Source organism: Arachis ipaensis, chromosome B01 (assembly GCF_000816755.2).
Source record: "Arachis ipaensis cultivar K30076 chromosome B01, Araip1.1, whole genome shotgun sequence".
NCBI classification, from domain to species: Eukaryota; Viridiplantae; Streptophyta; class Magnoliopsida; order Fabales; family Fabaceae; genus Arachis; species Arachis ipaensis.
Genome location: NC_029785.2, coordinates 134585227 through 134603359, shown reverse-complemented (window position 1 = coordinate 134603359; position 18133 = coordinate 134585227). Strand labels below are relative to the sequence as shown.

Sequence of the window (18133 nt, the reverse complement as noted above, 5' to 3'; positions counted from 1 at the left end):
TTTCTTTCTTTCATAGATAATTTTATAGAAAAAATAATTTTTAAAAATAATAAGTTGACAGTTTTTTTTAAGATAGAAGTTTGATTTGAATTCACAATTTGTAAGTGGTTATATGTCATTTAAATTATAGTTTGCTAGCAATAAATTCACAATTTATTCATACATTAAATTAGTAACTAAACTGTTAACTTATTTTCTTTTAATTTTTATTTGATGATTTGTAATTATTTAATCATTTAACTGTACAAAATTGAAATTTATTAGTCAAAGTTAAACAAGTAAAGTTTGTTAGTCAAAAATTGTCTATGTCATTTCATAAATGCTATTTCGTCAAATCCAAAATAGCAAACTATCTAATAAATTACCAAATACATAAGCGGGAGGCATATATGGCTTGATATGCTAAATTTAAAAGTTCATTTATATTTTAGGATTTGATGCTATTAGACCGATCTTAACAGACTCAATATTAAACGTAGTTTACATGACAAAAATGAAGCAGATTAAACTTATATTATGTAAGTTAAGATATGAATATTTATTGTTCTAATTAATTCTATTTTTACTATTGCTAATCTCCTAATTATTATATTATTGAATAATAAAGAGATGTATATATTTGGATTTAAAATTTAGCTAGGCTAAGTAGTGAATGAAATTCTTAAATATTGTATGTTTTTATAATATGGATAAATTTATAATGATTAAAATTAAAAATTATCTAATCCATTTGATAAAAAAAATGTACAGGTATATTTCTCGTCCAAGTTATTTTTTCCCCTTCTTTTTTAAAGCTATTAAGACTTCCTGCATTATATGTGATCGGTCAATTTATATCCTATGTCTATATATATAATCAAATCTTCGTTCTTAAGCAATCTTCTTAGTTCCTACGGAAGTTATTTCCTTAAGTATATACACTATACACAGACGACTCATTTTGCAAATGAACCATATGTCTCAATCAATCCATTACTTTTCTTTAATGTATGGAGCGAATCCAGTGCAATTAATTACTTAATGAGATTGGTTACTTAGACAACTTCTACTAAAAAAGTATACTACTAAGTGATATTAATATATATAGAGAGAGAATTGGAGATAATTAAAAAAAGAAAATAATAATAATAATAATAAATAGGTAATGAGTGTAGTTATTTTGTTTGTGTAGGATTTGGGTAATTAAATAGAATTTTTGATAATATAATTACATCAAATTCAAAGGATTTTATGTAAAGCAACTTTCACAAAATAAAAAAATTTGTGGTGGTTTAAAATTAAAGACAAAAAGAAAAAGATAGAGGAAGACAAACTTGTCTCTCCTTTTTTAACAAATTGTTTATTTATTTATTTATTTTTGGACTGGGAATTGTTTATTATTATTATTATTATTTTTATTTTTTGGACGGGATTTTTTTTTAAGCAGCCCAAATGAATGAGCAATGGGCTTCGGTAGATTTTTGACACTGTAAAGAAAAGGATTAAGAGGCCCAATAAAAAAAAACGTAAAAGAAGATAAACACAGCTGTTTGTCCACGTTCCCACGCAAAGGATAACCCTATACCCGAACCGCCTAACCGTCCTTGGTCATATTCTTGACACGTGTCCATAAATTGGGTCAAGAACAGGGTAGGATAGTAATTTGAGTTAAAGAACAAGCCCGTTAATAAAACATTGAACCTGTCAAATTGCCAAACACCCAAGCAAACCCACCACACCCCGCCAGCAAGGTCGGTTGCCTCGGTTCATGCAAACGCGAATAAACAGTTTCGTTATCTCCACTATAAATTCTCCGAAGTCCGTTTCCACCCTACTCATAATAGAAACTCCCGTTTTGCTATCCCTAACTAATTCCGTACGAACTATTTTCATTTTCATTTTCATTTTCTTTTCATTCTTTCTCTCTCCATTCTGTTGGAAATGGGAACAGCAATTCTTCGTTCCCACGATTGCCTTCAAGGGCGATTTCGCAACGACGCTTTGGCCCTTGCCACCTCACACGTTAGATCTCCAAGATGTTCTAACAACCCTAACCCTAACGTCAATTTCTCCTCTCACCAGAACCGCCGCCGGAAGCGAAGTCCGGTGAACAACCATCACACCATTCGCCACCGGTCTGGCGATCGACCGGCAAAGAAAGTTCCGGCCGCCGCGAGCCTTGTATCTGGCCAAGTCAAGATCCTCAAGAGAGGCGAGAAATGGATCCCGGAGAATAGACACATAGAGGCTCGGGCTAAGAGCGTTGATAATTTGGATCTGTTGTTGGGATCCACAAATCGGTTAGGTCCGGATCCGGTTATGGTGCAGAGGCAGATTATGGTTCCGGTTCCGAAGGATGTGATCTACGCCGGATCGGCGTTTGTTGCGTCTCCGCCTCCGAGCTCCGTTCCGGTTCCCGCATTTTTAGGGAAGAACGGTGCTGCCACGAGCGATCTAAGGCGGTTACTTGGCCTTGATCTGGAATAATCAAAGATAGGATCTGCGATGCGGTGCTGTATTCGGTGGATTAGTTGTTTGTTTGCAGTTTGACTTTACTTTTCTTCCTGCGTAGATGTCTCGACGCGCTTCCTTTATTTTTTCAAGAGGACAAGCCGTTGAGGGCGAGGAAATGAAGAAAGTGTTAAAAGCAAAGCAAAGCGAAGGTTACCTATCATAGGGATGGAAACGAAATGTAATGTTCGATGATGATACTCAATAGGTGATTAGTCAATTAGCTAGTGTTAGTTCTACAAGTTGAATTTGCAAGGGTTGAGCGAAAGTATGATTCTCTTGTACATTCCTATAGTATCGTAATGTGCGTCTGATCTAGAATTTGGATTTAGGTTGTCCCTACCTGTGTGTTCGTTTAATTTCTTTTTTCTCTTCTTCAAAAATGTTAGGAGGTTGGTTGTATTGTGGTGTTCTCCTTCTATTATTACCTATGTAGCTATAGAATTTCATAGTGTAATTCAATAAAATCTCCTTGCATTCTGCAGATTGTTGTTATTCTGATTCCAATTTTTATGGTAGAATTCGAATGTTTATTTTGTGACTCGGCCAAGAAATCAAGCACTTTCAACAGCCTATTCAGAATTCTCCTTTTACTTCGATGTTCACCAATCTACCACTTCGCGATTTCGCCTTTTATGTTCAACTAAATAGCGCTCTAGTTTTGCGCTTTACTTGTTTACATCACTATAAATTTAAGCTTCGTTGGTTTGAAAGAAATGGTCATATTTACGCTGCAGCAGGCAGGACCCTTTTCCAGAACCAGTGTCTTCTCCACATGAATGTCATCTCTTCAATGGGGATGCCCTTGGTTTCAGGTAGGAAAACAGAGACAAATAAGGTCATAATGGTAATCCAGGCAGCAAAGAACAGGAAGATCCCGAACTTGAATGAACAGAGGAGGGACAGAAATGCCTGAGCAATTATGAATGTGAAGAGGAGGTTCACAGAAACTGTGATGCTCTGCCCTGCTGATCGGATCTCCAATGGAAATATCTCGCTTGGGACTGTCCACCCAAGTGGGCCCCATGACCATCCGAATGCCAGAACAAACAAGCAGATCACAACTACAACTAATATTGAGAAGCCTTTGGACAGTTCTCTGTTGTCTCCAAACTTGACCCCCAAGATTATGGCAACTATAACCTGCTCATGTGAAAAATCAAAGTATACTCAAGTAAAACATTTGTTATGATCATCACTTGGCGATACCGTTATCAAGTATATGCTGCTATCTTAACTACTTGAATAATGCATTGTTTCAGCTGCTATTGTTAGTTCTCTGGATCATGTAATAAAACTACATTTATAACTACCAATAGAATTTGCAACTATTGATCTTTTCATTGATGGTTTAGAATTTAGATATTGCACTTTGTTATATAGACTGCAACCTGCACTTTAGCGGACTGTATCCTAGTTTCATTGAGAGCATAATGGGAATTTAGACTAGACAGATATTTGCCAGATATTTGATTACCTGACATGTAATCATTTGTATTCCACCACTGATGAGTAGGGGTCTCCTCCCAAGTCTATCCACTGTTGCTATTGATATGAATGTTGAGGAAGCAAGAACTCCTCCTGTCAAGGCTGAGGAGTAGAGAGATGCTGTTCTGCCAAACCCCATGGTTTGAAATAGCACTGGAGCATAAAATAGAATGGAGTTAATGCCAGTTAGGATCTGGAATGTAGGCATGAAGATTGCCATTACCAACTCTGGCCTGTATCTCTTTTCAAGGATGTTCCTGAAGGGGTGCTTTATTGAGCTGGCCAACTCGCTAGCATCGACCATATCTTGGAACTCTGCATCAACATCATCTGTTCCTCTGATCTTTTCAAGTAGCTTCCTTGCTTTTTCTGTCAATCCTCTATTTACTAAGCTGTTTGGAGTGTCAGGAAGACATATACCTCCCCCAGTCATCAAAATTGCTGGTACTGCAGCCAGGCCAAGAGATAGCCTCCACCCCCATGGTTTAATATTCTGTGTTCCATAATTGACCATATTGGCTGTGAAAATCCCAAAAGTGGTTGCTACTTGAAACATCATGTTAAGGCCTCCTCGAAGATGGGTTGGCGCCATCTCTGACAAATAAAGTGGAACAGCCTTCGAAATACCAGGAAGATAGACAATGTAAGCCCTAAGATACAATATTATCTTCTAATTCAGAAACAATTTCGATAACCATTATATGTTCTATTAGTAAATGGTTTATTCTCTTAAACATCCTCCTAATTACTAAACAGTGGAAGAATTGATTGATTTAAGATTTGATGACACTCGAAGTACTTAAGAGGGTGTTAGGAACATGTTTAGAATGTTATGTCATTACTCATGTTCCATCACACTAACTCTCTTCCATGAACTTTCATGGACTTTCATAGAGATTAAGATAATTAATATTTGAACTTACCCACTTTTCAAAGCCATTTTATGTTGGTATTGGCTAAATCTTGCTTTGAATTGGAATCATATGGTTGCTGTTTTCTAAGCACCCCAATGATGTAATTCAACAAAGCTAGTATTTGCACAAGAAATCAAGAATCAATCACAATTCACAAGTTGAATAATTTTACTACCTGATTTCCAAATCCAATGCCAACACCGAGCATAATCCGGCCTATGATAAGCATTACCAGATTAGCAGCTGCCGCATTTAAAGCTGATCCAACAAGAAAGCTCATACCGCCACAAATGATACTCATACGGCGTCCATACTTCCTAGTAACCGGAGATGCTATCAAGGATGCAACTAAACCAGCAATGTACAGAGAAGAGGTAAATGCAGCAAGCGCCTGACTGTTAAACTTGCAGTAGTTGTTTTCGTGTGCGTGCATTTTCTGCTTGTATACATCAGGGAAGAATTTCTGAAGAAAGTCATCCATAGAAGTAACTCCTCCTGTTAACCAGCATGCATCAGAGAAGTCTTCTTTATGTGACTGAAAATCATGCTTATTTACATAATCTAATTTATAAAATGAAGAAGAATATGAACCATTCAAGAGGGAAAGGGAATATTTTACAGGTCCAAAATCCAAATGGCTATCAAAGAAATAGCATAACAGTGTTGGCCTGTCATGATTTCTACATAAGCCTTGATTTGTTCAGATGCATTAGTTAGAATTCTTCATACATTTTTTTCTCTCTGCCTCTCTCAATTGGATAATAGAAGTTGACAGAATTGCTTACATGTCAAATAGAAACGGAGCCTAATTGATGATTGAATTAATTTGTCAAACAAATCTAGTCTTTTGAAAATATTGGATGATAGTTAATGCTTTGATACACTAACCTAGATAATTATTGGAATGAGAGGAGCTTCACATGCTGCAGATTAGAAAATTAATAATAATCAAGAGTGCAGATAGGGAACCACATGAAATTTTTTGCAATCCTGAGTCTGCAAGTCACAATCTCATTTCTGCAGCATAAATTTGATGTCCCCATGTGTTGAAACAAGAAAAAGTATCTAAATTTTGATTTAGATAATGGATTCTAGAAGAAACTGAACCTAAGGGCAATTAAAACTATGAAATGATGAGAACTATTATTTAGATTTTGATTATGGAAGAACCTGAAATTCCAATATCATAGCCAAAGAGAGAGCCTCCAGTGGCAGCAACAATGCATGTTATGATGACATAAAGTGTGACCCTTCCCTTATATTGTTGTGCCCTCTCCTTAGCCACAGAATCTGTTGCAAAAGATCCACCTGCCATTTCTTCACCTCTCTTGAGAGTCTTCTTCTCTCAGAGAGAAATGAACAATACTTTTTTTCAATGAATGAAGGTCTTTCATACTCATGCTGCTTGAATTTTATAAAATAAGGAAATTCCTGTAGATAAGAACCAAAGAGTTTTATCCAACAAAGACAACTATTTTGATTGCGAAATCATTAATTGAGTTATTATGTAAGTTATTAACTCGTTGACTTGTGTGAAAAGATGCTGTGCTTTCGATGACCGATATTTTGTTGTAATAAAATCTTCTTTAATTAAGTGGTTGAAGCCAAAAAAAACTGTCCTGTTAGGCTGTTATAGTAAATAATATTCAAAACGTTATTATTTTCAATTGAAAATTTTAAATTCAAACAAAAAAGTTACTTGAAAAATAACTTTCTAATGTTTTATTTAATTTATATTGAGCAAAATAATAAAATGCTTTGAACAAACTTATGTGTGTAATATTCTTCAAAAAAATGTCTGTTTTTAAGGTAAAAAACAAGATAGCATAATTTTATGCTTAGTTATTTGGTTTTTATTTTAAGGAAATATTTTTTATTGTTCATGTATTTTCTTATTTTAAGAATTCTAAAAGATTCCATTTCTCTTTTTCCTTTTGTATTCAACAAGTTCATCAATACATCTAGTCATCAAATATTAAATTTATGGACTTTCCTGATGAATTCTCTCATTTTCCCCTGCACGTATCAAATTCTCATTTTGATAACGTTTTCAATTTGGCTACTTTTAATATGTATCAGAATCTATTAATCCAAAGGCCACTTTTCTTATGTGCATATACTAGAACAGTAGCTTTGTATAGATTCTAATTTCTAAGTTTGTTGAGGATGCAAGGGATAGCGCTGAACCCAAAATAGAATTAGGAATATACGGTTTTTCTTTTTTAACAGGTCATTGTACCTGCTTCTGTTTTTTTAGTAACAACTATCTAAATTAGATGGAATTATTTAGATAAAGACATCTAAAATATTTTTTTTAAAAATATTTTTTAGTAATTAAAATTTAACACATATAATCAATTAAATCATGTTATTTTTGTCAAAATTAGGCTAGACAAATTAATTTGACAAAAAAAATGGTAAATAAAGAGTTAGAATTTAAAATTCTCAAAATTAATATATATAATAGGAGTATTTTAGTCATTTCTTATAATAAGGATATTGTAATTATTTTCTATAAAAAAATAATATTAATTTAGATCAATTTAAGATTTAATTTACTATTTTTTCGGTTAAATTAATTTATCTGACCTAATTTTGACAAAAATAACATGATTTAATCGATTATATATGTTAAATTTTAATTACTAAAAAATATAAATTTTAGACGTCTTTATCTGGCTCCCAAATTAAATTCGTATGTTCCTAGATTGGCGGTGACAAGGTTAGCATGTGCATAACAGTTTTTCGTGGTAGGTTTATCACATCCTTTTTATTCTGGTGGGTTAAGATTTCCAAAAATGAAAACTTTTGATAGGAAAACAACACATTCTAAACCTACCAACCAATGCATTTTATGCACTGAGAGGCGTGAGAGCATACAAAACAAAACTTATGCCATTAGAAACAACATTAATAAGCAATGCCCAGTAGACTCCAAGAAGTCAAGAACTAAAGAGTACAGCAAGCATTAAATGTGATACAAGACTTTATGAGCACACCGTATTGAAGGCAATAGGAAATCAAAATTAGGCCAAAATATAGTATTGCTGACGTGTTGATGAATGATTTAATAAGGTAGACTTATTATAAACTGTCAAACTCAACGATTTAATAAAGTAGACTTATTATAAACTGTCAAACTCAACGGTTAACGAGAGCAGTAATGTAAATGCAAACCAAAATCAAGTGAATAAAACAGTATTGTAATTTTGCATGCTAGACATGAAGAGGCTAATTTTTCCTTTTTATGGAAGTGAGATATGCTTACTCTAACATTGTAATTTTTTGTATTTTTTTAAAATTGCGAGAAAAACCAAAATCTGAAAATCTGATTTCTGTATTTCAAATTTTTTATTTTTTTTGAAACAGAAATCGAAAAGTCCAATTTCAGACATCTCTCCTATTTCTATATCTCAGACATAAAAAGATCGGGTCCGATTTCTGCACCTCCTAGACTCTGGGAGTCCGATTTCTCAATCTCAAATCAAATGGTACCACATTTGAAATTACATCCCAACAGCACATAATCCGAAAAAACACTATTGTCAGCCCAATATCAAAAATAAAAAGTGAAAAATCAGAATTACATCCCCAACCTCAACAATCAAAGTATAGTAGTATATACTTCTGAATGGAAAGAAACTTATCATGCATTGATATAATATCTAACAATGAATTAGGCAAAACTTGATAAAATTATTCCGTTGTAAAAATATACTAATTTCCCTAACAAAATGAACTGAAATAAAGTAACATATAAACTGAACATTTTCAAGGATAACTCCTCTCTGCAGGGCTAAACTTTGAACCTTGTGTTAAGGTCTTCAATCCAACTTGACCGAAGAGAACAAGTAATACACAAACCAGAATGAAGAGAGGAACCCAACTGTTCCTGTGGTGAACATGATTGCCAGAACCATGAGGAGTGAATACCCCAAGTAAAGGGTTGCTGATACAGGTCCACTCAAACTCTTTAGATCAAATACGAGATAGTTTATGGAGTACAAAAAGATGTAAATGGCAACGGAACCAGAGGCGAAGAATGACTTCCACCACCACTTCCAGTCCTCCACACAGAGGTGCATGTAGGTTAGAACAAGTGAAACCTCAGCACAAACCACCACCAAAAGGATCAAAACAATGAAGAGGAAGCCAAAGACATAGTAAACGCGTCCCATCCAGATACTGGACATGATGAAGAATAGCTCAATAAAGAGGGTGCCAAATGGAAGGGTGCCCGCGCCGAGAACCAAAAGCCATGATGGGTACCTCTGCTGGGGAATTTCTCGTGGAATTTGATTGGTTCGAACCGGGTACTCAAGGTGAGGTGCCCTTGCCCCAAAGTACCCACCAACAAGGCTGAGGGGGACAGAAATGCAAAACCAAAGCAAGAGCAGTATAACATATAGTGAAAATGGAATGGCTCCAGTGCTGTGGCTTCCCCACAACAGGAAGTTCAAGATTGTGAGGATAAAAAACGCAATACCGGGGAAGAAACATGCGGCCTTAAAAGCAACTGAAGCCCAGCCCTTCTGATCGCCGCAGCCAATTGTCCTCCATAGCCGAACTGCAACATAACCAGCAGCAATACCAAGTATCAGGTAGAAAAATATCATACCTGTGATAAGTGTTCCACGAGAAGCTGGTGACATGAATCCAAGTGCAGCAAACAATATTGTCACAACAGCCATCCCAAGAATCTGAACTCCATCCCCAACCATTATACACAACAAAGCAGGATTTGACGGAGCACGAAACACATCCCCCACAACAAGCTTCCAACCAGATAACTCCTCATTCATCTGTGCTTGAGCCTCCTTATCCAACTCCTCATATCGGGTCAGATCCCTCCTAACAGTCCTCAGGAAGATCACAAGAACAATACCAGCAAGGAAAGTGATCACCATAAGCGAATTGAGGATAGAGAACCAGTGCACTTTGGCTCCCTCCATCTTCAAGTAGGCATCCCATCTAGACGGCCACTTGATGTCACTCTCCTCAAAGGTAACCTCATAAGTAAACGCAACTGGCTGCCCTTCCTTGATAGGCATACCCACAGTGGCTGGATCACACTTGACAGGTGATGGATACTTGCCATACATCTTCAAGTTCTTAACTGAATCAGCATTATGCATAATGCTGCAAGGTATCACCTCAAACCCAACAACCATGTATCCAGGCTTGTCAGATCCCTCCTTACCCACTGGCGGGATCATCTCGGCCGCATCGCCCGTCCCCATGACACGAGCGACATTAGGTTCCTCATACTTATGGACAAGAACATTGAACTTGAGATGGTTAAACAGATAATACACATCCTGAATCTTGATACCAACAGGGTATCCAGTCCACCTCAAAAAGTACTCATCCTTCTTTGTAAACCTGATAGCAGGCAAGTTATCAAGTATCAGATTCACCTGATACATTTCATCAATCCTCTTTGTCAAGATCTTGAACTGTTCATCAGACAACTTATCAACCTGACACAGGAAAATCTCAGACTCATTGGTGTACATCTTGAACTTATAAGGTGAGTTTTCGATCCGATCCCCCATGAGGAGCTCACCGAGATTCTCAGCACTATCCTTGACACCACCCTCAGGCTTGCAAAATGGCAAGCTGTAATAGCTAAAGGGCATCTCTGTGTCAATTGAAGTAAGAGAATTCACCTTAACCGACAACTCATCACCTACACCATACTTGTGTGGATAACTCCCAGGGAGGTAGAATCCATACCCCAATTGGAATACCAAGCAGAAAGCCAATACCCACAAACTAAATTCACGAAAAGACTCCATTTTTGGACGACTCATTAGAAATTTGTGTCAGATCTGAAAGACCCCATGGGGGAAATGTCAATTGAAAAACCAAAATAAAAAAACACAAAATATCAAGTTGTATTTTCTAACTAGATTCTCAGTACAGTGTGAATGCAAATGCAGATGCAAAGCATATATACTAGCTACACAATCCAAAAGACGAAATGTAAATGGAAATAAATGGAATAAGCGCAAGGTGTAATGAGAATTTCTCACTCACCTGATAGGTAACGAGAAGATCTGAGTTTCAAAACATGAAACGAGATCTTCGAGACGAAGAGAATCTAGAAATTGGAGCGAGGAAGAAACGCGAGACGATGTTAGGAAGGCGTTGAAGTTGGCGACTCTGCACATTTATATGGTTGCTTCTCATTTCCAGGGAGCTTCTCTTTCACAGTTTCACTGCTCTCTCATCAGGACTCATGGTCCTCTCAAAATGACCATTCTATCCTTTCTTTATTTATTTTAGAAGTTTTGGTGTGATTGAAATTGAAGTCTTTAAATTTAATTTAATTTGTTTCTTTTTTTTTTGTTTACTCAAACGGTATCCCCCAACTTGACAAGTTAAAGATTAATTCGTCACGAATCTGAGCTCGGGTCTGCTGTTGGCCAATGAGTTGTTGCATGCACAAGGTGGGATTTGAACTCCCAACACTTGTTTAAGCGGACGAGTGAGCTGACCACTCGATCAACCCAAGTTGGTTATTAATTTAATTTGTTTCTTTTGGTCAATATAACTGATTTTGTAATGAAGTAAGCAATAAAATAATATTATTATTAAGATAAATTTAAATTCATAATTAAATTCCAGTCATTCTATTTTTATAAATTTTTTTTTCAACGTGTAGTAAAATTTTGTGGAATTTTCATATACGAGAATATTCCATTGCTCTAGAGTAGTGACTAGTGACTCTTATCACGGTTTTGTCGGTTTATTTTTTTTATCACATGGTCATATATAAAAAACAAAAATTAAAAATAACACATAGTTGATAGTTCACTTAGTAGAAGGGAAAAAACCAAAACATTGAGTCCATTTCACTTACAAAACGACATTTTTCTCGTTGTCGTTCCAATGCATGTTAGCCAGACTTGATTGCAAAAACTGTATATTTTTGTCACCGACGTTATTTAATACTACTTTTTTCTTTAACCTTCATGCCTTACTGCTTCAACCTCAACCATCGCTAGGAATTATTATTTAGTAGTAGCTTGTTTGGTCCACATTTATTTCACCGCGAATAAAGTGAGTTATTTAGTGTACTTTTCCACAAAGTTAAGTTATTTGTACTTCCTTTTTTAATGTATGTTTGACCATAAAAGCAAACACCCCAAGTGACTTGATATTTAATCATTCATTTTCGCCATGTTAGTTTTATTATGTCAACGGTTTTCAATGGCTAATCATGTAATTAAGTGTAGTTTATGAAGTTTTGAATTCTCATTTAGAGCATGCAAATTGAATTTCATTTCTAAAGTGACGCTGAAGTAACAGTAAATTATATGTAACTTTTAAAGGGTTGGCATTCTTCGGCATGCCGGTAACTGTTTTAGTTTAGAGTTTTAGATCTAAATGGCATAATACCAGAACATGAACATGGAAATAAGTGCGAGTTTTGACTTTGGCATATGCGAAAATGTGATATAATATATACTTATATATTGCTTCTACACCAATAAAAGGAGAACCAATTCAGATCTAATCTACCCTTTTCTTATTGACCAATTTACTAGTATAAAATAAAGATTTTGTGCATGAATATTTTAAAAATGTTTGCTAAGATTATTAAAGTGATTTAAAATATCGATCATGCTACATGTACACTAAAAATTAGTCACTCGTATAATCAGAGAGGTTTGAGTGGAGTTGTTGCAGGACATTACAGGCTGTATGATAATGAGAGATTAACCAAATCATCAATGAATTAAAGGTTTGTAAGAGAATGTCTTAATTGGCATATAATTTTCTTGGTGACTCATAGCTTTCATGAATCGAGAAACGATGTGATCTCACCAACTCACATTTTCCTCGAGTTGGATCCTAGATTCTTCCTATTTCAGGATCTCAATGGGTCTGATGATTATGATTTATGATGTTATTTATCTCAACTGAATAAAGAAATATGTCCTCATCAAATGGATAGAAAAAGGATTAAATTAAATGAATGAAGAAACTAATCCATCAATGTATAACCAGGTTCTAATTTATAATCGTTATTCCATTCCGTTCCAGAAAATAGTAAAGCTTTTAAATCATAAGTTTAAGGCTAATATACAATTTAGATAGGAACATAGAAAACAAATGACAATAAAAAATAAAAATTAAGTTTTGGTGGCACCTAGCCCTCGGGACTTTGGTAGCCTAACAGCACCCAGTGGGGCAGTAATACCTTGTGATTCTCTACCTAATCCCATGCCTTCAATGAAGCCCATCTTTGCCATCATTTTTGACCCAAAGCCTTTGGTATGCTTCTCAAAGACACCAATGCTTGAAGACTTGTTCCTTGATGGCTTGGTGCCGATTCTTGAAGACTTGCTCCTAGATGGCTCAGCAGCGGCTGCCACCTCGGCGGGTTTGCTGGAGAACTCCACACCCAAACCGAGTGATTTAGGCCTTTGGATAACCTCTATGGGTTGTGCCACACCTTGACCATTTTTACCCAATCCGCCACCCTCAGTATATCCCATTTTCGCCATCATTTTGGAACCAAAACCGGTAGTGTGAGCCTCGAAAGAACCTACGTTAACAGAGCTGGTGATGACGCCCTTCTTGAAAGTACCATCAGTCTCTTCGGAGCTAACAGCTGTAACCTGCATCGCTTCTGAATGGATTGCACCACTCGACACAAACGAGACAGGTTGATTAGCATAGGAACCCCTTTCTCTACTGCCCTTCTTGTCCTTCATTTTTCCGCTTCCTCGGTTGGCAGAGGACTTGGATGAGTTGTTCTGAGCAGATTGAAGTCCTTGCAATCTGATATCATTCCTTTTAGCATTTTTCTTTCCTAGTCTTCTATCTCCACTTGCAGACTTGTTATTTGTATAGTCAGTGACAGCAAAATCAGCATCTTCGTCATCAACTCCCATCAGCTGAAGTACATACAGAAGTCAATCTCAACTAAAGAAATCAAAATTAATTCCAAATATGTAATATTGTGAATTAAAAAATATGCTTTTCTTGAAAATTCTGTCCAATGATTGAAAAGATCAAAAGCTTCGTCTCTAATCTTTCTAAGTATCAATCCTATTATGCAGCAAGAGTAGCAGAAAAATGAGAGGAGGATGGGCCACTCTGCATCTTAATGACAGGCTTGAAAGGAGGAGAAACAGCGTAAGTCCCACATTGGGATATACAATGCATATATAATAAATTTCATGATAAAATCAGTAACATTACAGAACCTTTTCCAGGCGCTGTCTTCCAGTTGAAGATGGCATGGATGTCGACTGTGTTCGCATCACCGTCACAAATCTGAAACCACAAATCCAGAATATTTATGTTAATATGCAGATTTCATTGTATAAATATGGGAACATCACTGTCACCTTTTTTTCCCAGAACCCTGGCTGCTACTCCGCAGCTGATAGATTGATGCTAACCGTTGCACCTTTAATCATTGAGAAAATAGAGCAACACGGGAGTCAGGAGCAATAAGTATCAAGAGAAACAATGAAAAGTCATATCACACAACAATAAAGGCCAACTGTAGGTCCATTGCAAACATATGGATTTAAAAATCAAGAACTATACATGTTTTATTCAAGCAAGAATACCATTCTCAGACAACCATCAGTGTGGCAAAGTAACAAATGAATCCTTAAAAGGCAGAAATATTTGTATTTGACAGGAGATCATGACTTCATCAATTTTTCCATGCCAAACTCCTAACTAATCGAAAGTTCCAAACTTCTTATGTCACTATAATGAATTCCCAAAAGCAGTAACAATAATCATGATTCAAGCGTGGAACCACTTAATTATTCTTCTTACAGTCCCCAAATCTTTTAACGAAAAATTCCAGCTGAGATGTACCAAGCACTACAAGAAAGTCACACAAGATATAATCCTATAACAATCCTTTAAAAGAAGGTTTATGCGTTAGTGGAATTCCCACATGCCATCCTCAAGATTTTTTTCAAACTTTTTATATATGATCTTTATTACAATAACACCCCATTATCAGACCATCCTCATTCCACATTTTCACTACCCTTCTGAACATTGTGCCTGAGTTTTTTATCCTCTTTTTTTCCGATTGCTTTACATGTACACAACCTGAAATTTCAACATTCAAATTTTGAATTCAAAATCAAAATAAAAAAAGGGAATTCTCTCCATTCTTTGTTTTCAGTTTTATCTCTTCCTCCTCTTCTTCGGTTCTTCTCCTTCACCTTCTTCACCTTCTAATTTCAGGAAGATTTGAAATGTTATTGTTGTTGTGCAGAGGCGTCTTTGTCTGGTGTGGAGCTGTTGATGCAGAAAATCCAGAACCTCATTGTTTTTGCCGGTTGAATTCAAAATCAAAATAAAAAAAGGGAATTCTCTCCATTCTTTGTTTTCAGTTTTATCTCTTCCTCCTCTTCTTCGGTTCTTCTCCTTCACCTTCTTCACCTTCTAATTTCAGGAAGATTTGAAATGTTATTGTTGTTGTGCAGAGGCGTCTTTGTCTGGTGTGGAGCTGTTGATGCAGAAAATCCAGAACCTCATTGTTGTTGCCGGAATTCTATTTGCATTTCGCCTAAATTTCCTCTCCCTCTTTCCCTCTTATATTCAATTTACATCCAATATACAAAACCAAATCAGATTTCAAAGTAATGCAGCATGAAGTATTCATTTTTCCTTTAGCATTTGATGTCCTGGCTTTTGTATTTTCAGAGTAATTTAAGAACTAAGGCAAAAGAAGTTGTTGCTGTGTAGCTACTGTGGAAGGTTTGCATCCACCCACTCTATTGTGTTTTTATTAGTTCTCTTTTTGTTCAATTGCTTAAATTTGTTCTTTGCTTTTGCTTATTATTATTCTTCTGCTTATTATTACCTTATCTCTCTTCCTTCCTCTCAAGTTTAGCTATGTTCTTCAGTCTTCAGGCTGGTAGTTTCAATTCTCGATTTTTGAGTCTTTTCCGTTCTAAAATAGGGTTAATTTCTTTTTTTCCCCACGATCCATTTGAAAAAAATTGTGGAACAAATTATGGGATACCACCAAGATTTAAGCTTTGTTACCTTCAAAGCTTACTTTAAAAATTTCATATTTCTGTTAGTAGTTCCTTCTTCTATTCTCTCACTGATGTGGTTCTATTATTAATAGTGAGACACTTTCAAAGAATGGACATCACATATTGGTCTTGACATTTCCCCATCAATGCTTAGAATGTTATTTATTTATTTATTTAGGGAAATATATTAAGTTTAGATGAAAGCTGTTACTTGGTATCATGGGTCAGGCATTCACCCTAAAATATTTTCAGTTTTCAAGGTGGTTTGTAATTATGTACATTTTACCTATTTAATTCTGTTTTGAATTGCCTTTAAATTTGGTTTTCAAGCGTGTTTAATTAACTGCTCTATTTAGAGCTTTTGTTTTCTACCTTTGAATTAGATTCTGCTCTATTTAGAGCTTTTTGTTTAATTAACTATATGATTATGTTCTTCTTTCTGTGCTTAATATTGAGTGCATCTTATTTTGAATTAATGTTGTTACAATAGAATATAAAATATGGAGGAAACTATTAGCAGAATACAACTTGAGGAGTCAATGACTTCATAACCTCTCTTGCAGATTTACATTTTTCAGAGTCTTCGGACTTCCTTCAATTTCTGTGATGCTCATTTGGGCTCAGCCTCTAGACTTCTATTATTGGGGAAATCCTTGAGCAGTATGTTATTCAACCATATTTCTTTCAGGTTTCCATAATATGACTAATTTGAGTATTCTTGCAATCACAGGAGGTTATCAAGGTAATATCTGGGAAAGCAGATCCTCTCAACAACTTACAAATTTTTCTTTTTCTTATGCTTTTGATGGGAAGTAAATATGACATATCTTGGTAATTTATGACTGAAGCACCACAAACCCTAAGAGTGGAAGGTTAACAGAAGAAACAGGCTTTTTAAGTGCACAATATTCTGGTTATTGTTAGCTATTAATTTATATTTTCAGTTGCTAATTTATTTAAACTAATTTTCAATTTACTGTTAAGAGTTTTTTTTGCAGTAGTAGACACCAATGAAACGATTTTTTGTTGTGGCCATTGGGCAAACTATAAACATGTTTCTTTGAAGTAATGAAGCCCGATGGTTAAATCCTTTTCTTTATGGAATACGGTAGTTGGTAAACATAATTTATATGTTCTTATATAAATCACAAACTCAAATTTCATTCTCACCTTCCTTCTGGTATGATACTCATGTCAATCTTTTATAATAATTTTGGTATCTTGCGGCTTTTTGAATGAAAGTTGTTATGCACATATCAGTTTGTGAAATTACTTTTCACTCTCTGCGTACCTTTTGGCAAGTGCTTTGAATCCATGGTTTTAGACCTTTTTTCAATGAAAAAAAATAGTAACTAATAATAGGAAGTTAATTTTCGGAAAAAACAGACCCTATTAGCTTGATTGACATAGGGTGAGAGAAGACAAAAATCGGATAGTGTTGCATTATGGATGGAATATTTCTCAACTTCTCATATGATTCAATTTTGGTTTATATCATATTAAGTTTTGACTTAACCATTCTCATTATGAAAAATCATTGGCCTTGATAATAATGTTGTCTTGATGTGTGAGAAATTTTTGAAGGAAAAAATTGATGAAAATTAATCTCATATTTTTATGTCCAAGTAGTCATATTGAGGATCAAGGAAGGATAATCATTTTTATGTTATAGCAATTTTGTTTGGTTGAATCTAATTGTTTATTTTTATTCATTTTTTACTTGCAACTGTTTTTCAGCATTTTAGTTTTTGATATTGAAGCTTTCAAAAGTATTTTTTTCCCTTAAAAAGGAGAAAAATTAAAAAAGAACAATGAATTTGGTACATAAGAGTTTTGGAACAAATGTGAAAATTAAAAAATAATGAAAATTATGGAATTATTTTGTATAGTTTTCAAGATTTGAAAAAAATAAAAATCTAAGTTTTTTTTTTTTACCAAAGATAGGAGATTCGAACCCGCAACCTCTTAATTGAGTATGGGGAGACTATGCCATTTGAGCTATTACTCATTGGCAATAAAAATCAAGTTTATTATTGTAATGCAAACTGGATTGTATCTTAGCTTTAGATTTTTTAGTGTTTGTGTTGTTGATTCATAAACTTTTTTTTATATGGGACTTTAATATTAAATTATTTTGTTCACAACTTCATTATATAATTATACTATAATGTATTTATTGTAATTAAATCATATTTTTTATTTTACTTT

General features: G+C 34.9%; 4 protein-coding genes across 5 annotated transcripts in view; 1 reads left to right on the top strand and 3 right to left on the bottom strand.

The window, feature by feature from the left end:
* On the top strand, window positions 1819-2973 carry LOC107640855. Its single transcript, XM_016344360.2, has one exon. The coding sequence runs from the start codon at window positions 1921-1923 to the stop codon at window positions 2464-2466; it is 546 nt and encodes a 181-aa protein (XP_016199846.1). The 5' UTR covers window positions 1819-1920; the 3' UTR covers window positions 2467-2973.
* Window positions 1898-6366, bottom strand: LOC107640845 (sugar transport protein 7). Of its 2 annotated transcripts, XR_001620369.2 has the most exons (5): window positions 6063-6365; window positions 5068-5387; window positions 3968-4594; window positions 3085-3633; window positions 2861-3051 (listed from the first exon to the last, which is right to left on the bottom strand). XR_001620369.2 is itself a non-coding variant. In XM_016344349.2 (4 exons), exons 1-4 carry the CDS (start codon window positions 6205-6207, stop codon window positions 3217-3219), a joined length of 1509 nt encoding a protein of 502 aa, XP_016199835.1. In that variant the 5' UTR covers window positions 6208-6366; the 3' UTR covers window positions 1898-3216. The 2 variants fall into 2 exon arrangements, 1 of the variants encoding a protein (XP_016199835.1); XM_016344349.2 differs by having other exon boundaries at window positions 1898-3633; window positions 6063-6366.
* Window positions 8422-11154, bottom strand: LOC107640838 (transmembrane 9 superfamily member 11). The gene is made up of 2 exons (XM_016344341.2): window positions 10932-11154; window positions 8422-10723 (listed from the first exon to the last, which is right to left on the bottom strand). Exon 2 carries the CDS (start codon window positions 10703-10705, stop codon window positions 8717-8719), a length of 1989 nt encoding a protein of 662 aa, XP_016199827.1. The 5' UTR covers window positions 10706-10723; window positions 10932-11154; the 3' UTR covers window positions 8422-8716.
* Window positions 12874-18133, bottom strand: part of LOC107640832 — an 8459-nt gene continuing 3199 nt past the window's right edge. Inside the window, exons 6-8 of the mRNA XM_016344336.2 lie at window positions 14258-14319; window positions 14114-14183; window positions 12874-13801 (exon numbers count right to left, since the gene is read on the bottom strand). Coding sequence (XP_016199822.1) covers window positions 13034-13801; window positions 14114-14183; window positions 14258-14319 — 900 coding nt within the window. The 3' untranslated portion in view covers window positions 12874-13033. The remainder of the gene's footprint in view (window positions 13802-14113; window positions 14184-14257; window positions 14320-18133) is intronic.